General features: G+C 39.1%; 1 protein-coding gene across 1 annotated transcript in view; it reads right to left on the reverse strand.

Moving 5' to 3' along the window:
* LRP1B (LDL receptor related protein 1B) overlaps positions 1 to 24,514 on the reverse strand; it is a 2,715,774-nt gene that overhangs the window by 223,934 nt on the left and 2,467,326 nt on the right. Inside the window, exons 73-75 of the mRNA XM_053698264.1 lie at positions 13,954 to 14,076; positions 13,141 to 13,273; positions 12,757 to 12,884 (exon numbers count right to left, since the gene is read on the reverse strand). Of these exons, the coding sequence (XP_053554239.1) occupies positions 12,757 to 12,884; positions 13,141 to 13,273; positions 13,954 to 14,076 (384 nt within the window). The remainder of the gene's footprint in view (positions 1 to 12,756; positions 12,885 to 13,140; positions 13,274 to 13,953; positions 14,077 to 24,514) is intronic.

The raw sequence follows: 24,514 nt of genomic DNA on the forward strand, positions 1-24,514 counted from the left end.
ATACACTCATTTTCATATAACTGCATGTAATAGACACTACTATAAAGAATAAAATGCACAGATACTGATATAAAAATCCAGTATAAAATAGTTTAAAAACATACTTAGAAACTTTCAGTTTAGCTCTGTTGAAAAGGCAGCTGAAAAGCCCACTGCAAGTGGGAAATAAGACACTCCCCCCCCTCCCCATTATTTTGCATATGAAAAGACCCTTTACACAAACAGGAGCAAGCTGGAGAAGGCAGCTGACAGTATTCAAATAAAACTTTGGGGTTTGGTTAGGAGTCTGAAAATCAGAGCAATGTTATTTAAAAATAAGCAAAATTATACATTTTAAAAAAAAAAAAAAAAACAACCTTTATGGGCCTTATAAATAGATCATCTACAAAACATTTATGCAAAGAAAAAATGTGTATAATGGCCCTTTAATGACATTACTGACATAATTAGTAAACATCTGCCGATTCTTACAGCAGAAGACTGCTTAAAGGATTATGTATCCAAGGGATGCAATTTTGTATCAAGGCGCGCATGCACAATAGGTAACTTGATAGCACCAAGTGTACTAAGGTTAAGACCAACAGCAGCTGGTGGAGTGTGAAAGGGCATTTTAAATGCCACTATTCCAAATGCATAGCATGCCAATATAGCAAGGTTACCTCCAGTTTTCATTCAAAGATGACAAACCGGGTTTTTGATCTTGCCAACTGCTCCAACTGTAGGACCACTTTTGTGATCTATTGGTGGAATGCACATTATGTAATGGGCAATATGTCAGATGCACGACTAGGGAAGCATGATCCAGAATAAGGGAACATCTTAATGACATCTCCCATGATAATGAGGGCTTTGGGCTCTCACAACACTTCATAACTACACATGGTGGTGATGTAACATCGCTTTCATGGCAGGTTATAGAGTGTGTTTGGAGCCCCCCCAAGAGGTGGGGATAGGACAGCATGGTTAATGCTACGTGAAGCATTTTGGATCTTCAAATTGAAGACGAGGAAACCCCAGGTCTTCAACTTTGAGGGAGATGTCATAAATTTCTGGAAAAGGTAAAAATTGCACCCTGAAACATATGGAGCTATGCTTGAGTGTAAATACTAGAGCCATGAGCCTGGGGACTCTATTTGGAGAACAATTAGTGACACAGTAACATGTGCACATGATATATTCGATTTGAAGAATCAGTGAATTGATAATCTTTATATTATTGTATTGATACAACCGCTGCTATCATTATAAGGTCCTTATCTATCCCACCCTTGCTTAGACAGGGGTTAAGGATATTAATATTTATTTAAATTAAAATACATCTAACTATCTTAAAACAGATAGGGCATGGAGGATCATTAGCATTTAAACAACATTCATATGAATAGTATGTCAGGATATAAGCACATGACTGTAAGCAAGTCCTAAATAAAATTGTAATATAAGAACCATAAGTAGGGCAATCAGAGGTTTATATACCTTAATGTAGGATTTATATATACCATAATAGGTGAGAGGGTTTAAAATTATAACCGTATGTCATAAATACTTAATACAGCTACTTCTAATTGCACTTAGGATGGCGTTAGATTAATCAATTGAATTAATATAGGTTTACCGTTGAATATTACACATAGGTACTGAAGGGGTTAATCACTGAAAATCTTTGGACCAATAGGGATATAACTACAGGTATATTAGGAAGGATTTAATGGCAGCCAATCATGTCCATGATTAAGGAACCATCTGAAACATGTAAGGCTGATAGGGTCCTAGCCATGATTAACCTGCACTTTAGTTTTTAAGCTTTGTTGCCTAAGTTTGTATGTTTTTTACTTTTTTTGCTTATGGAGTAAATAAAGGAGAAGTTTTTTTGAGAATCGCTGTGTTTTATCATTTTTTTCTAATAGAGATGAATATTTACACCTGGATAGTAGTCCCTTGATCAAAATGCCATGTCAAATACAGCATTGTATCTCACAAGATGGAAGACATGGTATTATTTCTAATGAGACTTCTAAATTTCTTATAATAGTGAACACTAGGATACTGAATTTTTTATATAGAGGTCAAACTCTTATATTAGGTATTTAGGGATAAAGGTGATTTCTTAAATAAATTGCAAAATGTGGATTTACCATCAGGAAAATGTATTCCTCACTCCAATGGCTTGGGGGTAGTTAAAGCAGTATTATCACAGTTAAAATTATATAATCAGCAAGATACTGAGTTTGTGATGGAACTATATTGTAACTTTTTTCTTTTTCAAAACCAATTGTTCTTGCAATTGCAAGGAACAGCCATGCTTTCCAAAGTTGCCCCTACATATGCCAATATATTTATGAATTCATTTGAGGAACGTTTTGTATATGAATATTCATTTTTTATTCAATTTGCTGCCACTTGGTGGCGCTATATTGATGATATTTTTGGTGTTTGGCTGGGTGATGTTTGAACCCTATTGAAGTTTGTTTCTGCTTTGAATAGTGCTACAAAATACATTAAATTCACTGTAGAATATAGTGAAGAAACTATTAACTTTTTAGACACTAAGGTGTACAGGAAAAATTATGGTCTAAAGATAGATTTATACAGAAAGTATATTGACCGAAACAATCTGTTACATTATGAGACTTCACATCAAGTGGCATTAAAAAAATGCACTACCTAAAAGCCAATTTTTGAGAGTACAGAGAATTGTAACAGATGACAATGTACTAAAAATCAGGCTTGAGGAAATGGCAACATTATTAAAAAAAAAGAGCGGGTATTAAAAACACCTAGGGAGACACTATAAGAATATAATCTAAAAAAGAAAATGAAGAATAATAAATAAAGAAAGAAAGAAAGAAATTGTAAAAAATATTGACAAACATTGGAGTATTTTGAAACATAGTAACCCACGTATAACAGAGTTCCAAAAACAGCCTATATCAGCCTTTAAACGGTCAAACAATTTGCGTGATCAATTTATTAAATCTGATATTGGCACAGAAAGAATAAGTAGACAAACTTATTTAGGTCTTAAAATGAATGGTTGCTTTCCTTGTCCAGGATGTATTAACTGTATTCGTTTAATACGTGGCCCCTACTTTTTCCTTCCTTGCACAGGATTTTTATTTACTATAAATGGATATTTTACCTGTAATACAGAATATGTAATTTACATTCTTAAATGTCCATGTGCAGGATATCCAGTGAGTCAGTTGAGATACCAGATCATTGAACACATACCGATAGAAAGACAAAAGAGTGATAGGGGCAGAAGAGTTAAAGAGACAGTCAACACTAAAATTGTTATAGTTTAAAAAGATAGATAGTGCCTTTACTACCCTTTTACCAGCTTTGCACAACCAACATTGTTATATTACTATACTTTATAACATTCAAACCTCAACATTTCTGCCTGTTTCTAAGCCACTACAGACAACCTCTTATCACCTGTTTTTTACAACAGGAGACTGCTAGTTCATGTGGTCCATATAGATAACATTGCCCTCATGCCTGTGGAGTTAAGAGTCAGCACAATACGGCACTATTTGGCTTAAATGCAAGTCAATAGCTAATAAATAAAAAGTAATTTGATCAGGGGGCTTAGATACAAAGTAATCACAGAGGTAAAAAGTATATTAATATAACTGTGTTGGTTATGCAAAACTCGGGAATTGGTAATAAAGGGATTATCTATCTTTATATCTAATAAAAATTCTGGTGTAGACTGTCCCTTTAAGCAGAGAGAGGCTTTTTGAAGCTACCATTTGGAGACTTGGGTCCCTTTAGGAATGAATACAGATTGGGATTTTTATAACAACATTTATCTCTGTACTGTCACTTTAAATTAAAATAGTGCTTGACATGTTTGGGTTAATCATATGATGTCAGAAGGGGTGGAGTTTATGAGAGGTATTTATGGAGGCTGTATTTGTATAGATATATGCATAATTAAAAACTGTTTGGCCCGAAACGTTGCATTTCTTTTGTTGCACTTAAAATAAATTAATATTCATAGTGGTGCTGCTGCATTTTTGGATTGTGTATGTATTGTGGAATTTGGTGTGAGGCCTGGCAGCGAGCAAACTAACACCGGTGATGAATATTTCTGCTTCATTTGTTTCTGAAAGCCATGGCTGGATATGGCTGCGGCTAGAATACTTTGTAGTTGAGGTTTGAATCAGCTGTTATAATTATTCTCTGTAGGGGTTGCTGTTAGGATTAATTGTAATGAAGCATTGGAGTGTGTAGACAGTCTACCCTGTAGAAGTGAAGGGCATGATTAATTTGAGGTTGGGATGACAGATTACCAGTGGTCTCTGTTAAACTGCACTAGCAGGGATCAAAGTGTGGTGGGAGGGATGTTGTGGCTATTTTTAATGAGATATAACACTGGAATCTATAAAATACAATTGCCAGAATTTTAGTGACTGGTATCAAAAATGTCCTAATGGTTGATCATAGCAACCAGTCTTTTATTTATAGACAGTGTGCCATCATTGAATAAGAAAGGTGGGAGCATAACAACCCACCAACAAAAGTCTGCTAACACTAGGGCCAGAGTTTTATAAATCTCTCTGAGCTTGTGAGATTCTATACTATGTCTTGCCAGTACTATTAAGCCCATATACTAATTCAATAAATCAGTAGAAAACAAATAAATTACATATTGAAATAAAAATAAGCAATTACAATTGTATTGTTTAATCACATTAAAAACTGTAATGAAACTGTACTGCAGGATTGGATTTTGTGGAGAAAAAAAATGCAATGAAATTGTGCAGAAAATAAACAGGTTAAGGTGCACAGTATAAATTGTAATAAAACTGCACTTCACAAGCAGAAAAGGAAAAGCATAAATTCTTATTTATAAGACAACATTCAAAGCATATGACAGTGTATTGCTTAGTGTAAAATTAATTTCCTGCCTCTACTAGTGCACTGAGCAGGGGCATTCCATGGGGCTGTAGCGGATCATGTCCGCCCAACATCGCTAAATAACGACAGCATACGCTTGTGCAATGCCACCCCTCTGCAGATTCGTGGACAATGGGCAGCTAGCAGGGGGTGTAAATCATCCCAATCAGACCTGAAGCAGAGTGGGTTGAAAGCAGCATGCACTTCTTCATAAATTGACCCCAAGGGTGTAGCTGAAATATCTCAGCCAAATCTGGTGTATACAGTGCCCCCCCTGTAGAATATGCTATTTTTTCTTGCAAAGTAAAAAGTGGCAAGATTGTTCCAAAATAAGCAAAACACTATTAGAAAAACACATGCAGAGCTAAAGAGAGGCAATTGTAAAATATTATAAGCTGAAGACTGCAGGGTTTAATTTTTAAAGTGTACCCCCTGCTCCCTGATTACTTCACTCTCTAGAGAGCTCCATTATTTTCTTTGGGAGACATCTCACAACTTGCAGGGATAGCCCCATTGTTTTTTTTATAGATTTCCCTGAGGGAAGCCTCTGTGATTGTCAGCATGGAAAACCCAGTGAAGCTTTTAAAATGGGGCCCACAACTTGGTAACAAGAACTCCAATGTAGTGACTTGCAAAATGTTTGAGAATGACAAAGTTTAATTTGCTCTCAAAAGTAAAAAGAAAGTAAATCATGGACATTAAATACTGAGTTAATGCGATCACCACAACTTTTAGGGTCAACGTTTTTGATTTGTTATTGTTAGACTTACAGGTTTTGGGTCTGGAGAATTTTACAGAGTTTAAAGGGACATTCTAGTTAAAATTAAACTTTAATGATTCAGATAGGTTATGCAATTTTAAACAACTTACCAGTTTACGTTTATCATCAAATTTGCTTGGTTCTCTTGGTATTTTTTGTTGAAAGCTAAACCTAGGTAGGCCCATATGCTAATTTCTAAGCCCTTGAAGGCCACCACTTATCTCATTTTGACATTTTTTTACAACTAGAAAGTGCTAGTTCATGTGTGCCATATAGCTAACATTGTGCTCATTCCCGTGGAGTTACTTAGGAGTCAGCACTGGTTGGCTGAAATGCAAGTCTGTCAAAAGAACTGAAATAACATAATTTATGCTTACCTGATAAATTCCTTTCTTCTGTTGTGCGATCAGTCCACGGGTCATCATTACTTCTGGGATATAACTCCTCCCCAACAGGAAATGCAAGAGGATTCACCCAGCAGAGCTGATATAGCTCCTCCCCTCTACGTCAGTCCCAGTCATTCGACCAAGAATCAACGAGAAAGGAGTAACCAAGGGTGAAGTGGTGACTGGAGTATAATTTAAAAAATATTTACCTGCCTTAAAAAACAGGGCGGGCCGTGGACTGATCGCACAACAGAAGAAAGGAATTTATCAGGTAAGCATAAATTATGTTTTCTTCTGTTATGTGCGATCAGTCCACGGGTCATCATTACTTCTGGGATACCAATACCAAAGCAAAAGTACACGGATGACGGGAGGGATAGGCAGGCTCATTATATAGAAGGAACCACTGCCTGAAGAACCTTTCTCCCAAAAATAGCCTCCGAAGAAGCAAAAGTGTCAAATTTGTAAAATTTGGAAAAAGTATGAAGCGAAGACCAAGTTGCAGCCTTGCAAATCTGTTCAACAGAGGCCTCATTCTTAAAGGCCCAAGTGGAAGCCACAGCTCTAGTGGAGTGAGCTGTAATTCTTTCAGGAGGCTGCTGTCCAGCAGTCTCATAGGCTAAACGTATTATGCTACGAAGCCAGAAAGAGAGAGAGGTAGCAGAAGCTTTTTGACCTCTCCTCTGTCCAGAATAAACGACAAACAAGGAAGAAGTTTGGCGAAAATTTTTAGTTGCCTGCAAGTAGAACTTGAGGGCACGAACTACATCCAGATTGTGTAGAAGACGCTCCTTCTTTGAAGAAGGATTTGGACACAAGGATGGAACAACAATCTCTTGATTGATATTCCTGTTAGTAACTACCTTAGGTAAGAACCCAGGTTTAGTACGCAGAACTACCTTGTCTGAGTGAAAGATCAGATAAGGAGAATCACAATGTAGGGCTGATAACTCAGAGACTCTTCGAGCCGAGGAAATAGCCATTAAAAATAGAACTTTCCACGATAACAATTTTATATCAATGGAATGAAGGGGTTCAAATGGAACACCTTGTAAAACGTTAAGAACTAAGTTTAAACTCCATGGCGGAGCAACGGCTTTAAACACAGGCTTGATCCTAGCTAAAGCTTGACAAAAAGCCTGGACGTCTGGATTTTCTGACAGACGCCTGTGCAACAAGATGGACAGAGCTGAAATCTGTCCCTTTAATGAACTAGCCGATAAACCCTTTTCTAGACCTTCTTGTAGAAAGGACAATATCCTAGGGATCCTAACCTTACTCCAGGAGTAACGTTTGGATTCGCACCAGTATAGGTATTTGCGCCATATTTTATGGTAAATCTTTCTGGTAACAGGCTTCCTAGCCTGGATCAGGGTATCAATAACCGACTCAGAAAAACCACGCTTTGATAAAATCAAGCGTTCAATTTCCAAGCAGTCAGTTTCAGAGAAGTTAGATTTTGATGTTTGAATGGACCCTGTATCAGAAGGTCCTGTCTCAGAGGTAGAGACCAAGGCGGACAGGATGACATGTCCACTAGATCTGCATACCAAGTCCTGCGTGGCCATGCAGGCGCTATTAGAATCACAGATGCTCTCTCTTGTTTGATTTTCGCAATCAATCGAGGAAGCAGCGGGAAGGGTGGAAACACATAAGCCATCCCGAAGTTCCAAGGTGCTGTCAAAGCATCTATCAGAACCGCTTCCGGATCCCTGGATCTGGACCCGTAGTGAGGAAGTTTGGCGTTCTGGCGAGACGCCATGAGATCTATCTCTGGTTTGCCCCAACGTCGAAGTATTTGGGCAAAAATCTCCGGATGAAGTTCCCACTCTCCCGGATGAAAAGTCTGGCGACTCAAGAAATCCGCCTCCCAGTTTTCCACTCCCGGGATGTGGATTGCTGACAGGTGGCAAGAGTGAGACTCTGCCCAGCGAATTATCTTTGATACTTCCATCATTGCTAGGGAGCTTCTTGTCCCTCCCTGATGGTTGATGTAAGCTACAGTCGTGATATTGTCCGACTGAAACCTGATGAACCCCTGAGTTGTTAATTGGGGCCAAGCTAGAAGGGCATTGAGAACTGCCCTCAATTCCAGAATGTTTATTGGAAGGAGACTCTCCTCCTGATTCCATAATCCCTGAGTCTTCAGAGAATTCCAGACAGCGCCCCAACCTAGTAGGCTGGCGTCTGTTGTTACGATTGTCCAGTCTGGCCTGCTGAATGGCATCCCCCTGGACAGGTGTGGCCGATAAAGCCACCATAGAAGAGAATTTCTGGTCTCTTGATTCAGATTCAGGGTAGGGGACAAATCTGAGTAATCCCCATTCCACTGACTTAGCATGCACAATTGCAGCGGTCTGAGGTGTAGGCGTGCAAAAGGTACTATGTCCATTGCCGCTACCATTAAGCCGATCACCTCCATGCATTGAGCCACTGACGGGTGTTGAATGGAATGAAGGACACGGCATGCATCCTGAAGCCTTGTTAACCTGTCTTCTGTCAGGTAAATCTTCATTTCTACAGAATCTATAAGAGTCCCCAAGAATGGAACTCTTGTGAGAGGAAAAAGAGAACTTTTCTTTTCGTTCACTTTCCATCCATGCGACCTTAGAAATGCCAGAACTAACTCTGTATGAGACTTGGCAGTTTGAAAGCTTGAAGCTTGTATTAGAATGTCGTCTAGGTACGGAGCTACCGAAATCCCTCGCGGTCTTAGTACCGCCAGAAGGGCGCCCAGAACCTTTGTGAAGATTCTTGGGGCCGTAGCCAATCCGAATGGAAGAGCTACAAACTGGTAGTGCCTGTCTAGGAAGGCAAACCGTAGATACCGTTGATGATCTTTGTGAATCGGTATGTGAAGGTAAGCATCTTTTAAATCCACTGTGGTCATGTACTGACCCTTTTGGATCATAGGTAAGATTGTCCGAATAGTTTCCATTTTGAACGATGGAACTCTTAGGAATTTGTTTAGAATCTTTAAATCTAAGATTGGCCTGAAAGTTCCCTCTTTTTTGGGAACCACAAACAGGTTTGAGTAGAAACCTTGTCCTTGTTCCGACCGCGGAACTGGATGGATCACTCCCATTAATAACAGATCTTGTACACAGCGTAGAAACGCTTCTTTCTTTATCTGGTTTGTTGACAACCTTGACAGATGAAATCTCCCTTTTGGGGGAGATAATTTGAAGTCTAGAAGGTATCCCTGAGATATGATCTCCAGCGCCCAGGGATCCTGAACATCTCTTGCCCAGGCCTGAGCGAAGAGAGAAAGTCTGCCCCCCACTAGATCCGGTCCCGGATCGGGGGCTCTCGGTTCATGCTGTCTTTGGGGCAGCAGCAGGTTTCCTGGTCTGTTTGCCCTTATTCCAGGACTGGTTAGGTTTCCAGCCTTGTCTGTAACGAGCAACAGCTCCTTCCTGTTTTGGTGCAGTGGAGGTTGACGCTGCTCCAGGTTTGAAATTCCGAAAGGAACGAAAATTAGACTGTCTAGCCTTAGCTTTGGCTTTGTCTTGAGGTAGGGCGTGGCCCTTACCTCCTGTAATGTCAGCGATAATTTCTTTCAACCCGGGCCCAAATAAAGACTGCCCCTTGAAAGGTATATTAAGTAATTTAGACTTAGAAGTAACATCAGCTGACCAGGATTTTAGCCACAGTGCTCTACGTGCCTGTATGGCGAATCCAGAGTTCTTAGCCGTAAGTTTAGTTAAATGTACTACGGCCTCCGAAATGAATGAATTGGCTAGTTTAAGGACTCTAAGCCTGTCCATAATGTCGTCTAGCGTAGACGAACTAAGGTTCTCTTCCAGAGACTCAATCCAAAATGCTGCCGCAGCCGTAATCGGCGCGATACATGCAAGGGGTTGCAATATAAAACCTTGTTGAACAAACATTTTCTTAAGGTAACCCTCTAATTTTTTATCCATTGGATCTGAAAAAGCACAGCTATCCTCCACCGGGATAGTGGTACGCTTAGCTAAAGTAGAAACTGCTCCCTCCACCTTAGGGACCGTTTGCCATAAGTCCCGAGTAGTGGCGTCTATTGGAAACATCTTTCTAAATATTGGAGGGGGTGAGAACGGCACACCGGGTCTATCCCACTCCTTAGTAACAATTTCAGTTAATCTCTTAGGTATAGGAAAAACGTCAGTACTCGCCGGTACCGCAAAGTATTTATCCAACCTACACATTTTCTCTGGTATTGCAACGGTGTTACAATCATTGAGAGCTGCTAAGACCTCCCCTAGTAATGCACGGAGGTTCTCCAATTTAAATTTAAAATTTGAAATATCTGAATCCAATCTGTTTGGATCAGAACCGTCACCCACAGAATGAAGCTCTCCGTCCTCATGCTCTGCAAGCTGTGACGCAGTATCAGACATGGCCCTAGTATTGTCAGCGCACTCTGTTCTCACCCCAGAGTGATCACGCTTGCCTCTTAGTTCTGGTAATTTAGACAAAACTTCAGTCATAACAGTAGCCATATCATGTAATGTTATCTGTAATGGCCGCCCAGATGTATTAGGCGCCATAATATCACTCACCTCCCGGGCGGGAGATGCAGGTACTGCCGCGTGAGGCGAGTTAGTCGGCATAACTCTTCCCTCGCAGTTTGGTGAAATTTGTTCACATTGTACAAATTGACTTTTATTTAAAGTAGCATCAATACAGTTAGTACATAAATTTCTATTGGGCTCCACCTTGGCATTGGAACAAATGACACAGATATTCTCTGAGTCAGACATGTTTAACACACTAGCAATAACTTGCAACCTGGTTATAATCTTTTTTAGCAAAAACGTACTGTGCCTCAAAGAGGTACTTTAACGATTAAATGACAGTTGAGATAATGAACTGAAACAGTTATAGCATCAAGTTTAAAATAACACAACTTTTAGCAAAGGTTTGTTCCCATTAGTAAATAACTAAATTTGACATAAAAAATTATAGAGTAACGTTTTTATTCACAGTCAATAAAAATTCTCACAGCTCTGCTGAGAGAATGTACCTCCCTTCAAAGAAGTTTGAAGACCCCTGAGATCTGTCAGTGAACCGGATCATGCAGGAAATATAATAGTAGCTGACTGGAATTTTTTGATGCGTAGCAAAAGAGCGCCAAAACGGCCCCTCCCTCTCACACACAGCAGTGAGGAGAAACGAAACTGTCACAATTTAAAGCAGACAACTGCCAAGTGGAAAATAATGCCCAAACATTTATTTACTCAGTACCTCAGCAATGTAAACGATTCTACATTCCAGCAAAAACGTTTAACATGACAATATTTATTAAAAGGATTAGTGACCTTTAACAGAGTAGTTCCGGTGAAAAACCATTCCCAGAATACTGAAGTGTATACATACATGTCATTATAACGGTATAGCAGGATTTTTTCATCAATTCCATTCAGAAAATAAAAACTGCTACATACCTCAATGCAGATTCATCTGCCCGCTGTCCCCTGATCTGAAGTCTTTACCTCCCTCAGATGGCCGAGAACAGCAATATGATCTTAACTACTCCGGTTAAAATCATAGTAATAAACTCTGGTAGATTCTTCTTCAAACTCTGCCAGAGAAGTAATAACACGCTCCGGTGCTATTGTAAAATAACAAACTTTTGATTGAAGTCATAAAAACTAAGTATAATCACCATAGTCCTCTCACACATCCTATCTAGTCGTTGGGTGCAAGAGAATGACTGGGACTGACGTAGAGGGGAGGAGCTATATCAGCTCTGCTGGGTGAATCCTCTTGCATTTCCTGTTGGGGAGGAGTTATATCCCAGAAGTAATGATGACCCGTGGACTGATCGCACATAACAGAAGAAAAGGGGGCAGTCTGCAGAGGCTAAGATACAAGGTAATCACAGAGGTAAAAAGTGTTTTAATATGACCGTGTTGGTTATGCAAAACTGGGGAATGGGTAATAAAGGAATTATCTATCTTTTTTAAAGTCAAAATGAAACTTTCATGATTCCGATAGAGCATTCAATTTTAACCAACTTTCCAATTTACTTCTGTTATCAAATTAGCTTTGTTCTCTTTGTATCTTTTATTGAAGAGTAAAACTAGGTAGGCTCATAAGAGCACAGGAGTGTGCATGTGTCTTTAGTACTCTATGGGAGCAGTGTTTTGCAACAATATTTGTAGCTTTGTTATACAATGTTGCAAAACACTGCTCCCATATTACTAAAGACACATGCACACTCCTGTGCTCTTATGAGCCTACCTAGTTTTACTCTTCAATAAAAGATACCAAAAGAACAAAGCAATTTGATAACAAGAATAAATTGGAAAGTTGATTAAAATTGCATGATCTATCCCACTGGTTTTCAAACCTGTCCTCAGGCATCCCCAACTTGCCAGGTTTTCAGGATTACCTTGTATGAGAGCAGGTAAAATAACCATGTTCACTATTCAGCTGATTATTTCACCTGTGCTCCAGTTTAGATATCCTCAAAATGTGGCCTGTTAGGGAAGCCTGAGGACAGGTTAGAAAACCATTACTCTATCTGAATCATGAAAGATTAATTTTGACTTTACTGTCCCTTTAACTAATGTTTGGATATGTGGAGTTGCATTTGATCACTTATTCAGAATACACTGATTTGTAAAGATAAAATTACTAACCTAGAAACAGTGTAACCCAGTCAGTTTTAAACCACACATTCCCCAGACAGAAGGACTGTTTTCTACACTTCAGACTCACCTATTTTACAGTTTTGTTCATCACTTTCATCTCCACAGTCATCAAAATGATCACACAGAAGATCAGAAGCTATGCACTTCTTGTTACTGCAGGTGAATTCATCTTTTTTGCAAGGTTTCACTTTCTGCCTTGTTGCTACAAAAATTTAACACAGGACAAATAAATTACAATTAACTTTCTACAATCATTAAAATGCAACAAGCGTATCGTGTTACTGACCAAGAGACAGTATGACTCCTCATGCATATCAAACATAATTGTTTCAGAGTCTAATTTATGGTACACATAAACTTTCAATTAAGACTTCAATTAAGGTCAATTACATTTACACCCAAAGTTCCTCTCAAATTACATTCATTTAGTATGTTCGCTAAATAAGGTAACTTTAACTTACCACAGTGAGCTTCATCCGAGTTGTCACTGCAGTCATCCAATTCATTACAAACCTGTTCTGTTCGCAGGCACACACGGTTGTTATGGCATCTGAAAGGCCTTGATGGTGGGCACGGAAATTTTACTTGAAGAAAAATAAACAAACATCAAAATATAATATGTCAATATTTGATGATTATTTTTTTTTTATTTTTATTATTATTAAACTATAAAAACATTTACTTCCTATAATCTCTGCATGCGCCAACCTATTTTATACAATCATGTGCCCTACCATTACCGCTCCAACAATCTTACGACATTTAAACCCATTGCTTTGAAAGACTAATACATTTTCTTTTACATATATGTATTTATTCACTTCAGCTCTACCAGGAACTTCTCATTTAATGCTAAGCTGGGTGCACATTTATCTGTTACAATTCAATGAACAAAAAAAGCTTCCCACAAGTATAATAAATGAGTGAATTCCCAGCGCGATGCATACGTTTTTATTTTCACGTCCTTGATAATATTCTTAAAGAAAATCTGAAACAAATTAAACCTATTTAATACCTCTAAATACTATTTGAATACCTCAAAGTGCAAATGAAAATAGTATTTGGAATAATTTCCATTTGTGAATTAATAACATATACAAATAACATGATATTATTAATATGAACTTATGACTTAATAAGTAATACAAACAGAAATAGCTTTATTAGAAGAACACACAATGAAAAGTAATACTGCATAGAAGATTAAACAAATGGAATGCAAAATATAATGTTAATTATAAGGGCCTTTAAATTAAAGTCATACCACACATTTCAGGCACTTCATCTGAGTTATCTCCACAATCATCTTCTCCATCACATAGCCAAAGATTTAATTTACACAAAGTATTATTGCAAAGGAACTCATCAGCTCTGCATATATTTGGCCCTACAGTAAAGAAAGAAAATGAAAAGTGTGAAATAAAAAATCATTTTTAGTCACGGTAAATCCCAAAGCAATAGTATTTTCTAATACAAATGAAAGATGAAAGCATAACAGCATGGTATAACAAAAACTCCACAAACGATTGTAAGGAACAATATATAGAAGAATGCATGTTGCTATGGTTAGAATTGTTCACAGTGACTATTCTGGGACATCACTAAACAATGTCATGGGTCAAGTGACCTGTGAAGTTGCATTAAACACAAACTGAAAAAAAGTGCTTTACATGGTTTTTAAACATTGTTATAGCTTTTGAAATTAATTTGTAAAATATGCTGTTGTATTCCTCTATCTCCATAATTCATTCTTTTTCTTGCTCTCCGCTAGATTATAAGTTATGCACACTATAGGGAATTTAATGAATGCAACAAAAGTTGCATTATTTAACCCTCTATAGCGCTGCTATTACAAGTTTTGAAACAGCTGACTTGTGCGTACGATACGGGAGTTTTAAGCTCCATACCGCACAAAATACAAGCGCTGTTTTGACGTGCTCGTGTACGCTTTCCCCATAGACATCAATGGGGAGAAGATGTCAGGAAAAAAAACTAACACTTGACGCGTGGTATGAAAAGCTACATAACACAGCCCCATTGATGTCTATGGGGGAAAAAAAGTTACGTTTAAACCTAACACCCTAACATAAACCCCACGTCTAAACACCCCTAATCTGCTGCCCCTAACGTCGCCGACACATACATAATGTTATTAACCCCTAATCTGCCACTCCTGATATCGCCGCCACCTAAATAAATCTATTAACCCCTAATCTGCTGCTCCCGATATCGCCGCCACTATACTAAAGTTATTAACCCCTATTCCCTCGCACCCCAACATCGCCCACACTATAATAAATATATTAACCCCTATTCCGCCATTCCCTGACATCGCCGCAACTAAATAAAGCTATTAACCCCTAAATCTCTGGCCTCCCACATCACTACCACTAAATAAATCTATTAACCCCTAAACCACCAGCCCCTCACATCGCAACAACCTAAATTAAACTATTAACCCCTAAACCTAACAATATACCTAACTGTAACCCTAACTTAACAGTAACCCTAACACCTCCTAACTTTAACATACATAAAATAGAGCTACATTAAAGTTACAATTATTAACTAACTACCTATTTAAAACTAAATACAAACTTACCTGTGAAATAAAACCTAACCTAGCTACAATATAACTAATAATTATATTGTAGCTAGCTTAGGTTTTATTTTTATTTCACAGGTAAGTTTGTATTTATTTTAACTAGGTAGAATAGTTAGTAAATATTGAACAACAAAAGTAGTAAGGAGCACCGAGCAAGTGGGGTTTTAAAATCAATTTGATACAAAGTAAAATAAAGTAAAATAAAGGGTTACAATACCCTAGGTAAAACCTCTATAACAGGAGGCAAGTGAAATAATGGCTGACATGTTTAGGGTCTTGGCCGTATTCGTAGCCGAGGAAATCACCCCAAAGGATAGTGAGAGAAGGTCTGAGCAAGAGACGGCCCACAAAAGCATATGGAGGACAGCGCAGAGTGCCATACACAGACCGCTCACTACAACGTTTACAGCACTTAGAGCTGGCGCTCAGTGAAGTTTCTATAGCAAGCCAGTGAGAGAGTGACAGCGAACACGAAGAGTACGTCATTCTTGAATGGACTTATCACTGTGAGTAAGCTGAATTTGTTTATATAGCTGGAGAGTAGCTAAGAACTTTGAACATTAGTTTCTTTATAAAAGCACAGCACTCACACACTCACAGCCTTGTTAAGCTCTCATGAGGGAAGCTGATTTGGGTTTGTGTACACAGAGTTTCTAGGAATGGTGAAGAAAACAGGCAGCGATTGTCGACAATGATGTCCATAATATGTATTTGAATATACTATATACTACACATTGGAATATATAAGGGGTGATTGCCCCAAGATGGACTATGCACTTGCAGGCTTGATTCTGGATTAAACTTTGAACATTCAAGTGTGTGAGTCCTACCTTCCCCCTTTCCGTTTTTTATTATTAGTTAGTAAATAGTTATTAACTATTTAATAACTACCTAGTTAAAATAAATACTAACTTACCTGTCAAATAAAACCTAAGCTGCCTTACACTAAAACCTAACATTACAAAAATTAAAACTACCATTATGAGGGGGAACTCCTGGGCGGCGGTCATGATCGGTCACAGTTTTGAGCCCTGATGAGTTAGCTTCTTGTAATATCTATGCAAGATACCATCCGGTTTGGAAATCTATATAATTCTAAAAAGCTAATTGTCCTCTATATGTTGATACTGAAATTACTACACTGGTTGCCAGCAACAGAGCACCGGAGCATACATCGCAGTTACGGCCTCATACCAACCCCCAACAGAGTATCTATGGGCCTCTGCTGTATTACAACGCCAAGGGTGTATTGCACTACCTGTTCAAGTGTAAACTGTAAAATATACATTATAAGCTCTGATGTAGCTATCAGCATTGAAGCTATCTTAAATCTGCCACATAGGACCAGGGGATCTATGCAGTTTTAAAGGCAATGCTAGATGACTTTCTGTGAAAGGATTGATAGGCTCTCCACCCAAAGAACAACGAGTTCCCAGACATGCTGCTCAAATGAATACAGATGGGACCGCATTGATAAGTTTTATGGCAAGGTTCATGAGCCCACCGCTAACCAACAGCGGTAGCCATCTGTGAAGATCCCTTCATTGAGGACACACACAGTGAACTGGAGCTACAGGGGATCATTACCAAGGCGCAAAACCTGAACTCCCAGCCGCAGCAAACTGCAGAGACCGGACATTTATTGAGGGTTTTTCCTACTATTGCCTGGGGGGGAGCGGCCGGTCTCCTTGGACTGACCCTGGTCATTTGCGAGGAACGGACTGCAGAGGATCTGCCTGTTATACCCCAAGCATTGTCAGGGGATGCCAACATCAAGCTCTCCCTAGGGTACTCCTTGCACCAATACCGCATTGTCTGAGGAAATTATTCTCAAGTCCTATAGCTCTCTGACGCACAGGGAAGCTGGATCAGCCTCAGATGGTCTGATGATGAGCTCCCATACATACCTCATGTGGTGGACATTAAACTCTTTCGGACTGGAGTGATATATTATTCTCCTGGACCCATGCCTATAGGACTTACTGATGTTAAAATCAGCCACTAAAATTTCAGTAGCTCTCATCCTATTGGCTTATTGAAACAGCCAAAAGGATTTCAGTATCTCTCATCCTATTGGCTGATTTAAATTTCCAAAATCAAATCAACCAATAGGAATGCAAGGGACGCCATTTTGAATTGTGTATCTTGCATTGAAGATTCAGTGTATGGCGGCGACCGTATGAAGAGGATGCTCCGTGCCGGATGTCTTCAGGATGGACCTGCTCCACGCCACTGGGATGAAGATAGAAGATGCCGCCTGGATGAAGAAGGAGCCGCCTGCTGCCTGGATGAGGATGGAGCCGCCTGCCGCCTGGATGAAGATAGAGCTGCAGGATGTTAAAGGATGTTTGTCATTCTATCCTGCAATGAGTTGTGGTAGAACGTAGAAGTGAATTGTCCAGCCTGTATCTGCTACCTTTTGGTCTGTCTCTATCTTTATCATCCCAGTTTTACCACTAGTTATGTGGGCCTAGCTGTACATTTTGCCCAGACTTCCAACATGTATTCATGGATGTCTATAGTCCCATTCTGCATGTGGTGATATATCTCCAGGTGTACCAGTGTTTCAACCTGTTGTTTCAATTCCGCTATAGTTGGAACTGTCTGTGATTTCCAGTGTTTTGGAAGTAAAAGTTTAGCGCTGTTCAGCATGATTAGCATCAGTGCCCTGTGTGTACTTTAGGGAGAGACAGGAAGAGCAGTATCTTGGGGTCATTGGGTAAGGTTTCCCTTATTGTTCTCTTAATATGTGTTAAAATTTCGAACCAAAATGTGTCTAATTTGAGGCAATCCCACCATATATGCATAGGGGTGGCTCCCCCCCCCCCCCCGCGCAGTTCCTCCAGCATTTCCCAGAAGTGGTTTTGTATATATGTTGTAGTCTGCTAGGTGTAAGGTACCACCTAGAGAGGAATAACTGGATTCTTGTACTCTTGCAGATATTGAGGCCTTCTTAGTGATCAAAAAGGCTATATGCCAATCTTGAGGTGTTATGTCCGTGTGAAGTTCCCTTTCCCATGCTCTGGTGTAAGAAGGGAGTTTGTGTGTCTCTCATTAGTGAACGTTTGTATAGTATTGAAATGGTGTGTTTCATGCATGAGTTTCGGATGCATAGTTTTTCAAAAGGTGTTACATTTCTTGTAAAATGGTGTTTATGTCTATGGGTGCTCAGGAAGTGGTTTAACTGAGTGTATTGGAACCAATTTATAGAGATTCTAGGTATGTCCTCTTGTATGTCTTTTAATGACTTTAATTTATTATCTTTAGTGAGGGTAAATAGTGTTCTGTCATTAATATGTACTGGTTGGTCCTGTCTTATTTCTTTGAAATTCCACGGTATGGTGGGATTGTTGCCTATGGGGGTCAGAGGAGTGTGTATGGTGGATATATCTAATGAAGTGTTTAGAATCTTATCCCAGTAAGAGAAAAAATCTAGCATCAATGAGTATATTGAAGGGGCCTTGGATCTATGTTTTGCACTAAGCCAAGCTGTCATCCCTACATTGTTTGTTTCCATTAAGACACAGTCCACTTAAACCCACTCCTTATTTGGGTCATTTTGGCACCAGTCCAGGAGCCTTTGCAGAATGATTGCCTGCTTGTATGTTGTAATGTTTGGCACTCCCAGTCCCCCTCTGTCTTTGGGTAAGTAAAGTGTACGCTTAGCCACTCTAGGTTTGATGTCTCTCCAAATATATTGTTCTATAATGCCTGAATTTTGTTCAAGTAGTTTATTGGGAGGGGTATGGGGGTTGTTTGAAGTAAATATAATAGTCTTGGCAGGATGTTCATCTTTACAACATTAATCTGTCCCAGCCAAAACATTTATTTATTTCTCCAGCTGGAGAGGTCTGCCACTATGCTTCTCTCCAGAGTTTTGTAATTAGCTTGAAATACTACTTGGGAGTCTGGGGATAGATAAATCCCAAGATACTTAATTTTAGATTGGTGTCTTTTCAAAGGACATTGTTGAAGTGTCTGAGGTAGAGCATTCGGATCATTTGTAATGTTTAGTAACTCTGATTTGGATACATTACTTTAACCCGAGCTGAGGGTGTTTGATAGAGTGAAAATATTTCTTTTATTATAGTGTTGACGAATTTCATTTGGCCCAAAATTGTTCTTAAAAACTGCCAGTGAACCCTATTAAAGGCCTTTTCTGCATCTGTGGAGACGAGGACCATGGGAATGTTATGTTGTTGGGTGTAAGTGATTAATTGTAGGGCTTTCAGGGTGTTGTCTTTTGCTTCCTTTCCGGGCACAAAGCCCACTTGCTTTGGGTGTATACATTTTGGGAAAAATGTATTGATTCTGGTGGCTAAAATCTTGGTATAGATCTTGATGTCGAAGTTTAGTAATGAAATGGGGCAAAGGTTTTCGGGCTTGTCAGGGTTATTCCCCTGTTTGGGGAGCACCGTAATATGGGTTTCAATCATTTGTTCTGAGAAGCCTCCTTCCTTCAGAAGTGAATAGAACAATGATAAAAGAGGTGGTATAATGTGGTGCATATAAGTCTTATAATATTTTATACCTAGCCCATCAGGACCAGGGCTATTACCACTGGGCATGTTTTTAATGGCTAATTTAATTTCCTCTGCTGTGATTGGAGATTCTAAGTGCCCTGAATCTTCTGTGTCAAGGGTAGGAAGGTGTAGGTCAGATAAGAAGTTATCTATGTCTTCCAGTTTGCTGTCATCCTTTAATGTTGTATAGCTTCTAGTAGAATTGTTTGAGGGTTTCTGCAATATTCTTGCTGTCTTTGTGTATGTGTCCATGTGCGTCCGAAATAGAGTGTATATGTGTGTTCAGTTGTCTGTGTCTTTTGCCAGTGGGAAGCCTGCTTTGTCATTTAAATAAAAAAATTTCTGTTTCGGTAAGGTAGTTTTTCGTTGGTGTTCTCTTGTAAGATGTGTATGAAGGTTGTTCCTCACTTGTGTTAACGACTCCAATATGCTAGAGGCAATTGGGTTTTTATTTTCTGTTTCCCAGAACTTAATTTGGGCAAGTGTGAAAATTAAGTACTGTATCATTCCATTCCCTGGCCTTGTGTTTAATAAATTCCTGCTTAATCATAGAGTTTTCAAGTATGAATAAATGTCCTGCTTAATCAGAGAGTTGTCAAGTATGAATTCATTTATTTATTTTTTTTAAATATTTTTTTATTGAGGTTGAATAAAACGTTACAAATATAGACACCCATATGTAACATCAAGAAAACATATAAGCTTAACATAAAATAACTATAGAGAGGCAAGTCCATCACAGTTCTAGACAGAGATTCTAAATAACCTTAAAACACTGTGGACATTGTGTTTACAGAGCTCATGACGTAGTCAACTATTCCACCAATCAGTGGTAGAATATATCTCTCTGCCATAACAGACTGACAGACAAAAGTAATGGTCTAAAATAAATTAACATGGCATGTCTAGAGAGCTTCTATATAGGGTGAAATGAAACCTCTTTTTTACATTCTAAAAAGAAAAGGAAAAAATGGTCCCCGTTTTGCAATGATGAACATCAACTAGTTTAACTAGTAAAGAGAAAAGAGATTGGGGCAAAAGGGGGAGTTAGCAGTATGGAATTTAGGGGAAGGGAATTTCAGCGGGCAAAAGCCGCTCTAGATGGGACATGGGGGAGGAGGAGGGGCGGAGCTAGCTGAGATGTTAGACTGGAGGACAATGAAAAGGTACAGATATTACAAGTAGTACCATATTTAACCTTTAAAATAGTATAAAAATAAATATCCAAAGATATATACCATATGATATATTGATGCCCTCACAATTGTGGTATATATAAAGTGAGGATAATCTGGTACACTGAGTATAAAATAATATGAGATAACCATATAAATATAAAGTACTCTAATGGGTTCTTCATTAGGTAGGTGATGGGTAAGATAAGAAAAACCAGTATATAGACAAATTCCCCTCTTAAATTGTAGGATTACAAAAAGAGAATATATACTGCTATCTATTGTGGATCACAATATGCCATATATGAAAATATTACATAGTCTATTGTGGTATTACCTGGTGTACAGAAGGCTAGTTGACACTGTATTCCTAAAGATGTAAATAGTCACATATTAAATAAATAGCCTCAACATTATAGTGCAACCATAAAACACTTTTATATATAGTATAGAAAGGGTTACGTATTTATAGAAGGGCTAGGAGTCTAGTAAATCCTAAGGCTGCATAAAAGTAGAGGGTGTACTATACTATATCCAGAGCCAGGCGATAAATGCGGAGATATAAATAATCTCATATGACTTGGATCCTAATATATATAATAGTTATGATACTAAGAGATAAATCTAGGGCGTCTCTAATAGAATAATAGCTGTATTTCCCTTCAAAGGAAAGGGTATAATAACTCATTATTATGATAATATGGGCCCAGGGAGACCCTAGTTATAATCAAAAACATGGTATAATAAAATAGTTGTGAGCTTAATAACCTGTACTGAGAGCTTATACGACAGCAACCTGTGAAACCCTTTGACCTAATTAATAATTTTATTTGCAAAGAGAAGTTAGCACATGGCACGTGAACTGAACTGGGCCATAATTCTGAGTAAAGAAGCTATCTGCAAATGGTTTAAGTAAACCTGCATTTAGTGTAATATAATACAAGGGAGTAGTAGTAAATGTACTAGAATTATGCGGCTATATTGAAGGGACCTCTGTAAGTAAAATGTAGATGTGCATATTAAGAACTTATCACCAGGTTAACCAATACAGTATTACTCTAGAGAATTGAAGCTGAATCCCTAGGCTTAGGTGTACTGCACAAGAATAGTGTCAGCATGAATGAAGCTAAGACTTGCTGAAAGTAGTGTGAGCATTAGTGTCTTAAATCTCTCTAATCCAGATATAATAAAGGTATATTCCTGCATGACAACTAGAATACTTTCCCTTTGCTATTCCTAGAGATATCTTAAACTAGGACCTATGGTGTAAGATTGGCTTATATATAACAAAGCTAGCAAGTCAAGCTCTAAGTACCCCTTATCCAAAAGTGTACTAATAGCATTCCACACATGCATGGATCAAATGTAGGTTTGACATGGGATTATAAAATACATAGCTCTTAAGTATTGGGCAACTATAATAAACTCAGGCATGGAGGGGAGAAGAAAACATTATCAAAGAGCACTGTCAACATCAATAAGCTGGGTAGAGAGTTGGTGTCACTAATGTAGAGTTCTAAATTTAACATAAAGATGGTCAGCTGTAGCAACAGAAAGACAACATATAATTACATTGGGTTAAGCTAACCACACTTAAAACACTGTAAAACGGTTGTCACAAACAATGGTAAACATGTAATACATCTATGCACATATTACATAGTGATAATATGGGCAAACTTGGCAGAGTCACTAGGGATTAGGATCGCTAAGAAATGACATAGAGTCCCACAAGATAAATATCTATATAAGCTTGTTTGTTAAGTTCTCTAGGGTAACAACACTAAGTCACATAAAAAGCGTGACATAAATGTATCTCTGTTACCACTTGCGTCGAATCACCCATAGCTAGCCAACTCCTGTCTTCAGAGGCTTTAGGGTGTCCCTTTGAAGCCATTGATGTAAGAGTCCATGTAAGGGGATATAAAACATTAGGACTGCAGTATGATTAGGAATGTCAAAGGATCTCAGGTATCTGCCATTTTCGGGATCCCCTTTCTGCCTCCAGATACGGAAATGCCGGCTCCCTGTATCTCCTTTTCTAGCGTGCCTCAGTTCTCTGAAAGGGTGTTCAACGGCTGCCTCGTGAAAAACAGGAGTGTCTCTGGGTTTTAGCTGTCTTCTAACCGGCTGTCGCGACCTGTCACTTGATTCTTCGGCGTGAGAGGGCCTCCCTCCCAGATGTTTGAGGTTGGTGAATTCAGATATGCCCTGTGTGTGTTTCAAAGGGCTTCTGTAAGTGGGTAGGCAGCTAAGATCGCCAAACTGATCTATTTGGGGCAAGCCGATCAGTGTCGCAGCTTCTTCTCTGGCTGACACTAAGCCGGAGGAAGTAAGTACTGTCAAGGGCCGTAGCTCCGTTGCACGATGGGGATCCTGTCTTGGGGTCATAGTCGCTCGGCTGGTATCTCCGGTCTCATCTCGGGTGCTGACTTCTCGCCTATGCTTACGACTCGCTATGATTCAGCTTCTCTCCTGCTAGATCAATTAAGGCGCCAAGTTCCCGGCTTAGTGAGGTAAAGTGATGATCTAGCAGCTGCGCCACCTTTGACTCCCATCTATCCAGGCACTCCATGTGTATAACAGATCAGCCTCAGAGCAGTATATACGAAGTTTAGCCTAAACGATCAGGTGCTGTATACTTGCTTATGACTTGTTACCACGACTGGGTGCTCCTTCTAAGCCCAGATGGTAAAGCAATACAGTGTTATAGTTCCCAGACCCAGGGCCGCATCAGACAGCAGTGTTGTATTGTAGGTCCCGCTCAACTCGTCTGTGTAAATTTGGTGTCTCTGTGATCGCAGACTTTTATAGATCAAACTGTAAGATCTCAGGATATCAAAGTTTAGAAAAAAGTTGCGATGGCATTAAGTTGAAGAGTTATACAAGCGGGAGCTCTAACAGACACGTCTGCTCCTCTCCAAGGCTAGCTCCGCCCCCCCAAGTATGAATTCATTTAACTTCCATATGTAAGGTATGGTTGGTGTGCTTGGCCATTCAACTGTGCATTGCACTGGAGCTTGGTCCAACCATGTGGTTGGTAGTATTGTGGAATCGCTAATCAGTGACAGACTAAGTTGATCCGAAATGAGATCATCAATTCTAGTGTATGTATGGTGTGGGAATGAATAAAAAGTGTAGTCCTGGGAGTGTGGGTTCAAGGTTCTCCATATGTTGTGTAGCCTAAGTTGACATGGTTGGGTGTTGGCAGCTTTGATGATTCTTTTATATGTACTACACCTACCAGTGGACGTGTCAATTGAGGGGTCCAGGGGAAGATTTAGATCCCCTCCTAAAAATATTACACCCCTGCGGTGTTCCAATAACTTGCTGCAAACTAGTTTTAGTAGCATGTGCTGGTCTTGATTCGGGAGATATACATTTGCCAATGTCACTAATTTGTCATAGAGTAATCTGGTAACTATTATATATCTGCCGTTTAAATCTTTTTCTATGTGTGTAGGTCGGAATTTAATTGTGTTGCTTAAAAATACGCCTACTCTGCACCTCTTAGTATCTTCT

Source organism: Bombina bombina, chromosome 1 (assembly GCF_027579735.1).
Source record: "Bombina bombina isolate aBomBom1 chromosome 1, aBomBom1.pri, whole genome shotgun sequence".
Classification (NCBI taxonomy): domain Eukaryota; kingdom Metazoa; phylum Chordata; class Amphibia; order Anura; family Bombinatoridae; genus Bombina; species Bombina bombina.